Genomic DNA, 8,664 nt, shown 5'->3' with positions numbered 1-8,664 from the left:
GGACGAAAGAATCGTCTCGATAGGGAATTATACCGTTATTTCTGATTGTGTTCAATATATGTTCTCTTTTGTTCTTGTTTCTATTAACTAATTTTTCAAATGCAAATTTAATTTTGCTCTCGCGTTTTTCCAAGTACTCTTTGATCAACTTATGGTTAACAACATATGATTCATTTTCTATAATATTGAACTGTTCCATGTTTTAAATCTCGACCCTCGCTCACGTGTTCACAATAGGGATTAAACTTGGAATTTGTATCTGAAAAGGTCGAAAAATCAAAAGAATAATGAGAATTTCAACGAAGCTTGAAGTGATTTATCAACTTTCTAGGCCCTATTTCTAATTAGTTGTGTATTTCGATTTTCAGATTCACCATTTTTCTCAATCTTGCCAATTCAAAGGGTATTCAAGGATTTTTCATTTTATTGAGCACTTCCACATCTGCATCCCATTAGTAATAACATATCTTAAGTTTGACATGTCCATTTCCATTTTTCAATGAATATAGACTATATTTCCCCCCTTTTTTTAAAAGAAAATCTCGTAAAGTGTTTTGATTAGAAAGAATTGGAAAGTTTGAAGAGTGAGGGGTTAAAAATGAATGATAGGTAATAAATGGGTAATTTCAGTTATTTTCATCGTAGTTAGCCTTAGCTTTTTTCACATGATCTTTGTGAATTTTCATTCTCTTGTTCTTTTTAAGAATTTCTATGTAGCTTTCCGACGTATCTAGGACCTCATATGGTCCCTCGTAGACATGTTGAAATTTATGATCTCTTACAGGGCTTTTCAGTAGAACCATGTCTCCTACATTTATCTCCTGCATGTTAGTCTTTTTGTCATAGTATTTTTTATTTTTTAGCTTTTGTGCATGAATATTCTCTTTAGCCATTCGTAGTGCTTCCGCTATATTATTTCGAGTAATATCCGCTAGGTTATCATAATTGTAATTTAGTTTAGTCTTTGTTAGCTGAGTTGGAATTTGTATTTTAAAGCCATGAGCCAAGTAATGAGGCATCTGATTTGTTGTCGAGTTAACCGTGTTGTTATACGCGAACGTGGCGAATTTCAATATGTCGTCCCAATTGTTTTTATCTTTATTCGAAAATGATCGTAGAAAAGCGTTCAGAGTTCTGTGGCTACGTTCCACCAAATTTCCTTGTGGCCTATATGGTGTAGTAAAGATTTTCTTGATTGCAAAAAGTTGCGTCAGTTGCTTTATGACATGTGATGTAAAACTGCTCGCATTATCCGAGATAATTCTCGATGGAAAATTGTATCGGCAAATTACATGCTCCAAGAGGCAATTCGCTGCCGTGAGTGCCGAACAGTCTTCTGTTGCGACAGCTGATAAATGCTTGGTTAAATCACAAATCATAGTAAAAATGTATCTATTTCCCCTCGCACTTTTCGGAATTGGACCCACGAAATCGATAAAAACGTGGTCGTAAAGTGACTCCCCCAAACTAGAAATTTGCATTGGCATACGAATATTCGTGGTAACTTTCGTCTTTTCACATATAGGACATTGTGACACGTATTTCTTTATAATTTCCGTCATATTTTTGAATCGATAAAATTTAGAGATTGTCTGAATCATTTTCTGATATCCAACATGACCACCGAGCAAGGTTTTGTGATATAAATCCAAAATTTGATCTATATCCTCCTGCTCTGTCAATTCCACAATTTTGTTCAGGAAAAATACTGTAGATATATTCTCTGTTTTAAATATATCTTGAAATAGGTTTTTGAAGAAGATATAATGTCGGATATTGTCATAGTCCAAATTTACCGCAATATTTTCTGCGCCGATTTCTTTGCAAATTTCCAAAATCTCTCTAATTCGATCTTCCGTGCACGCCGTATTTTGTCTATTCGCAAATTGATTAGACAATATACATGCGTAATGATGTTTATTGAATTCTGTGAAATTTGGCTTGAAATTTGTAATTCCAAATTTATTCATTATTTTTTCCTTTAGGACATTATTTTCGAGTGGTATTAAATGAAAAATCAGATCGAAACTGCTCTTTCTCAAAATAGTGCCATCTCTTTCTTCAATTGTATATTTTTCAACCAATTTTTCACCTTGACCGCGCGTAAGCATGAATGTCTCTTTGCTATTCTCAATTTCCAAAAGTTCATTAATTGATAATGGTTCTATTCGAGAAAGTGCATCTGCTACGGAATTCATAGGACCCGGACGATACAGTATTTTGAAATTGTAATTCAACAATTCAAGTTTCTGGCGAAAAAGTCTCGAACCACAATCTTTCATGTTAAATAAATAACATAATGCCTTGTGATCCGTGATCAAAACGAAAAAACGTCCATAAATATAGACTCTAAATGCTTTTATGGCTTCAACAATCGCTAGCAATTCCCTTTGAATTGTTGAGTAACGCTTTTGAGCTTCATTCAAAGTCCTACTGAAGAAAAATATCGGTCTATCATTTGGCAGTTCCCCCTGTGACAACATAGCTCCAATTGCAACATTGGAGGCATCTGTTGTTACGTAAAAAATCTCGTCGAAATCAGGAAACGCCAAAACGACCTCTTCCGTAAGCGCTTTCTTTAGACCATTAAATGAGTTTTGCTGAGCCTCAGTCCACACAAATGGTTGCTCTTTTTTCAACAAAGTAGTCAACGGCTTTGATAATTTCGAAAAGTTCTTAACATATCTTCTGAAATAAGAACATAATCCCAAAAAAGACTGAATTTGTTTAACGGTTTTAGGTCTGGGATAATTTTTGACCACTTCAATTTTGCGAGGATTGGCTCTTATACCATCTTTAGAAACAATATGGCCCAAATATTCGAATTCCCTTGCGTAGAATATGCATTTTGAAATTTTCAATTGTAAATTATGTTTACGGAGCTGTTTCATGACTCTCCACAAAATATCATCATGTTCCGCTTTTGTTTTTCCATAAATGATCACATCGTCCATGTATACATAAACACCTTTATTTATCAAATCTACCAAAATCGTGTTAATGGCTCTTTGCCAGGTTAATGGCGCACTGGCTAATCCAAATGGCATACGTATCCAACGATACTGAAAATTTCCTGCCGTAAAGGCTGTATAGTCTCTAGAAGCTTCGTCCACCACAATTTGATGGAATGCATTTTTAATATCCAGAGTAGTGAAATACGAGTTCCCACTCAAACCATTTATTATATCGTCAATTAATGGTATTGGGAAATTTTGGATTTCTGAAATTTCATTGATTTTCCTATAATCGACCACAAACCTGAAATCGTTCTTTTCACCTGTGTCATCTTTTTTACCAACCAAAATTGCTGGTGAATTGTAAATTGATTGAAATTTTTCAATGATCCCCTGTTTTTCCATATCTCTTACCATATTTTCCATTATTTCTCTATGTGTTTGAGGGATTCTATATTGTCTCAGATTCACAACTTTTGTGCCAGGAATAATTTTGATCTTATGTCTGATGACATCAGTCGATTTCAGTTTATCGCCCTCAAGGTAAAATTGAAAAGGAAACTCTCTACACAATCTCTTGATAGTATTCTTTTCATCGTCTGCCAGTTTGTCAAGTTTCAACTGATTTATTATAATTTCTGATCGGTTCATATTCTGATAATTTGTACTGTAACTGTGTTGTGCTATTGGTATACCCGAATTGACTTTCATCTCATGTCTTGTTTTAAACCTTTCTTTATAAAAATTTGCAGCTTCAAAATATTCTTCTAGACCATTTTCTTCAATTAAATTATTGCCCATTGTATCATTATAAAAACATAGTGGAGTTTCATTATTTTTATGGGATTTCAACCAATTTTCATTTTCAATTTCAATATTATTTTCTTCTTCATATTCATAAATGTTAAATGATTCCATAAATATTTTTTCTTCGTCAGATTCACTCAAATCAGGAATTATCGTCTGATTTACATTATTCATATCAGGAATTATCGTCTGATCTATATTATTCATGTGGGCTTCATTTTTCATATTGGGCATTTCATTATTTTCATTTTCATTCGATTCATCGTCTTTTTTCTGACGTATATTAAATTCAATTTTCATATTATTCATGTCTATAATTGATTTGTATGAGGTTAACAGGTCGTAGCCGATAAAACCATCTCCCGGACCGGCATGTTTCCTGTCTACCAAATGCAAGGCTGTCTCTAAACTTCGGTTGCCAATCGAAAAGACTCCAAACACCATACCTTTTGTTTTCACTGAAATATCTTTGCCCGTAACTCCATATAAGTTGATTATATAATTCATTATGTGTATATCTTTTCTTACTACATCGTCCGCTAATAACGTGATCGATGCTCCAGTATCAATTAATAATTTTAATGGCCTTTCACATAAATTTGACTTCAATAGTATATATGCTGCTCCGTTTTCGGTAAATATTTTATGTTCGATTTTAATAATTTTCTTTTCATCTTTATTTTCTTGCTTCGACATATTTTGAAAGTCTCTAAGAGTATTTAGTATGAATATATTATTTTCTGAAGTTCTAAAATTTGCTGTCATAATTAAGGTTTCGGATGAGGATTGCAGGCCGTTCAATCTCATCCTTTTTAGTTTTCCGATACTTCAAATTGATTGTCTGAACCATGCTCATACTGAAGATGATTCACATGTTCTTCCTGATTAAAAATGCCTGCGAAATTATTTGATCTGTTGAACTGACGATTATTTTGACCATTACGATTTTGATTATTTTGACCATTAGAATTTCGGAAATCATTGCTTCCATTTCGGAAACCATTGTTATTATTATTGAAATTACGATTGCCATTATTATAGCCACCATTGGAATTACGATTGCCATTGTTATATCCCTGTCCGTTATTACCAAAATTTCGATTATACGATTGCATGCCATTGTTTCTATTACGCCAAAAATCATTGTTATTATTTCTTGGCTGGTTTCGGTTCATGCCACCATTATTCCAGTTCGAGTTACGATTCCAATTTGTATTACGATTCCAATTTGAATTGCGATTCCAATTCGAATTACGATTCCAGTTCGAATTTTGATTGAAATTTCTTTGATTATTTTGATTTGTGATTGAACGTATGGCAGAAATTAACGGATTTAGACTTTTATCACCACTGTCTTTGTTTCTGCAGTCAGTTTCCCGATGACCTAGTGTCCTACAGAACCTGCAGAATAGCTCTCCTCTCGGAACTTGACTTAAAGAGTCGCTTTCGGCTCCAAGAGCATGGGTAATAGCGTCTTCCAAAGAACTTGAGCCTCTGATTGTCATAATGTTACGCAATTTACTGTCTCCAAGACCGTTTATGAATGCACGACGAGCTATGCGGTCATGTTCTTTGCGCAAATCATCAGACATAAAACTGTATGTCGAATTTCTATCTTTCTGAAGTTGTCTTATACGTTCAACGTATTTTGACAATGATTCGCCTTTCTCTTGACGTAAGTTCTCCATTTGACTCGCCAAAATTTCTTTGTTCGACAAATACGCATAATGCTTCATCAACTTTTGTTTGATTACCTCCCAAGATGGATTACTCATGTTTATTAACAAATTCCGTGGCTCTTCGCCCAGTTGGAACATCATTTGCTCAAAAAATTCATCTTCTTCACTTGAATTAGTTGCATAATGATATAAAGTATCAGCCTTTGTAATGAACGTTTTCAACTCCCTGTAGTTATCACCATTGAAAGATGGAATCTGCTTTAGACGTTTTAAATATGTCGTTCGTGGCAAATTTTGATTTCCAAAACTAAAATTTGATCTATTCGATGTCACGTAACTATCATGGTTCATATGACCTGGAACCAAACCATAACTTTGCTCATTTCCATATCGATCGCTTTGTGGTAAGTTTATTTGATTCATGTTTTGGTTTGAAAACACGCGAGAAGATTGAGCGTCTTGATTAGGATTCGCACGAAAAAACTGGCGGTTTTGGTTTTGTATAGACTCTGGTTCGTATGAAAAACGTTGTTCTTGGGAGATCGGTACTGAAAATTGTACCCTTCGTTGATTGTCCAGAAAATCTTGTTCATTGTGAACATAACTATCTATGTGTTTAATTAGTGGTTTATCTTGAAAGCGTTGTGGAGTATCCACATATGTGTAAAATTTAGGTCGATCATCACGTTGTTGATCGTAATTTTGTTGCTCGAAATTATATTTCTGATCGTAATATTTTTTATTATAGCTTTCTCTATCATGATTTTCGGGAACGTAATCACGTTGTTCAAAATCATGATATTTTCGATCAAAATCTCTACGATCGTCATGATACTTCCGATCAATTCCCGCATAAGATGGATTATTCATATCATTTTGAACAAAATCTTCATCTATACGTTCGAGCCTAGCTTTGAGTCTTTCGTTGCGTCTTTTCTCCGCAAGTTTTGAAAAATATTTGTACTCTTTCAACATCATTTCCTCATCTGAATCATAATCTTGTTGCGTATCTGGTTGCACATTGATTTTCCGTACAGCGCCGGTTTCGGCCTGTTGCTCTCTTGAAAATATTTTTACTTGATTGTCGAAATTAAAAAAGTGATTCTGACTCTGACAAACGTCAATTAGCCCGACATTTTGGAATTTTTTTATCCATTTTTGTGTCATTTTGCGCTGTTTTACTGATTTTTTTCCCTCGATTTTCCACGAATTCTTGTGCGATTTTCATCGAATTTTCAATGGATTTTGAACGGATTTTTCCGTGATTTCTCAACGGATCCCGAACGAACCTTTGTGTGACTTCCCAACGAACTTTGTACGAAATTTTGTGTTATTTTTCAACGGATTTTTAACGGATTTTCAACGGATTTTTGTCAATTTTTAACGATTTTTCCACAAAAAAGAAACAAAATGTGTCGTGGTCCATTGATAAGTGATATTGAACCCCAACATGATCTTGAATTACCCCTGACGGCGGATCAAATTGAAAATATACTTGCCCAGGACCAAAATGAAGGACCAGAAGCACATTGGATCGAACCACCACCGTTTGATTTACCCTGGCCAAATAACCAGGTTACGCCCGATGAAATTTCGGTGCCCGAAGCCAATGTTCCCGATGGACGGACATTTTATGTATGCAAAATGTGCTTTTACCCCGTTTTGGCTGAAGAACATGCCACCAAATTTGATTTTGGCATTGTTGGTCGCGTGAACCATATTATGGGACGCGATCCCTTGGGCCTATTTACCGACCCCCATGTGGCAGATTGGCAACGCCACACTGAATGCAACAATTGTCATAGCATACTGTCCCTTGAACAGAATGTACCACCGTCTGCTTTAATGTTCTGGAGTAATTTCTATGCCGTTATTCTCGATCCACGTGTTATTTTAAGTGGAGGCACCCACGCCGATTATATCATGGCCCAAAGCGATGATGACGATTTGGACGGCCAAATTCTAGTTTCTACCCAAACCATTCATACCATTAGGATGGATATTGACGACATTGGAAATTCCGACTCCGGCTCCATCGACACAAATGAAATCATTGATACTGAGACCGTGTACAGTATCTCAAGCGATGAAGATGAGAGCGATGATGAGCCCACGGTCCACATTGTTCACGACTCCTTCAACGATTCGGATGATGACTGGGACAATTGACTCCGTCCCGACGACCATTTCCTGAATATGATTTAATTCACATACCCTCGGATTCAATATTTTTTCAATGCTCGTGTACACCCGAGCTGGATTTTTTCCCATTTTTCTTCATTCTTTTTATGCTTGTGTATACCCAAGCAGGATTTCTTTTTATTTTTTATCAATGTAAGTTTTTATCTTTTTATTTTTAACTCATTGATACTGTTCAAAGACCCCATTCAGGCGGTCGTGTTCTTGGAAAATGGCTCCAAGAGTCGCAAATACTCAAACTGGTTATGTTATGGAAAAACGGCTCCAAGAGTCGAGAGAACCCAGAAAATTGGGTATTTTCCGTCGGGTTTTTTTCCCCAATTTCTTGCCCATTGCTGCATTGTACTTGCTTCCACACACCCAAATAATGTATGAGCGTTGTGTTGTGATGTACAAAAAATTTTCGAATAATAATTATTAGATTCTCCGAAATATTGCCGTTTTTTTTTTTTTAATTAGGTGTCTTTCATTTTTAGAATTTTACTTTTTTTTATGGCCTGTGTATACCCAGGTCGGATTTTCAAAATTTTTGGCTCAAAACGCTGTGTATACCCAGCTGGATTTATTTGAGCATTTTTTGTAAGTTTACTTTTGTTTCTTCCCCATCTCTTTCTTTTTAATTAAAATCAATAGTTTGTCCAATATTTTTCGTCTAATTTCACGCGCTTTCTGCTCTTGTTCTGAAAATCTACTAGAATTATCACTCAAAGCTTCCGCGAATTTTCTCAACTCATAAGAAATTGTAATTTTCCAGACACATTCCCTCTTCAAATCTTCGATTATACGCCTATTTCCCATAAACGAAGTCTGGAAACACTGTTCAATTCTATCTTCCCATGTATAGTTAGGCGCAATTTCCAAAAAATGTCGTATTGTATCCGTATCAAATTTGCACCAAGGGTGTCCTAGCACGTATACGCACATATCGTAACATTTTAGGAAATTGTATGTATCGTTAATGTCCCATGGATTTTGTGTTATTATGAATGCTTGAAATAATTTTCTTGTCAATACATCGTTGAGGA

The 8,664-nt window shown here is 35.2% G+C and overlaps 1 protein-coding gene across 1 annotated transcript; it reads right to left on the bottom strand.

Moving 5' to 3' along the window:
- Positions 1-4,573: 4,573 nt before the first annotated feature.
- LOC129571313 (homeobox protein 2-like) lies at positions 4,574-6,607 on the bottom strand. Its single transcript, XM_055451088.1, has one exon. It carries the CDS (start codon positions 6,605-6,607, stop codon positions 4,574-4,576), a length of 2,034 nt encoding a protein of 677 aa, XP_055307063.1.
- Between the last annotated feature and the right edge of the window lie 2,057 nt (positions 6,608-8,664).

Source organism: Sitodiplosis mosellana, unplaced genomic scaffold (genome assembly GCF_009176505.1).
Source record: "Sitodiplosis mosellana isolate CC-2019 unplaced genomic scaffold, AAFC_SMos_1.0 Smas_scaffold_1963, whole genome shotgun sequence".
Taxonomy (NCBI): domain Eukaryota; kingdom Metazoa; phylum Arthropoda; class Insecta; order Diptera; family Cecidomyiidae; genus Sitodiplosis; species Sitodiplosis mosellana.
This window is presented reverse-complemented; position numbering and strand designations above follow the sequence as displayed.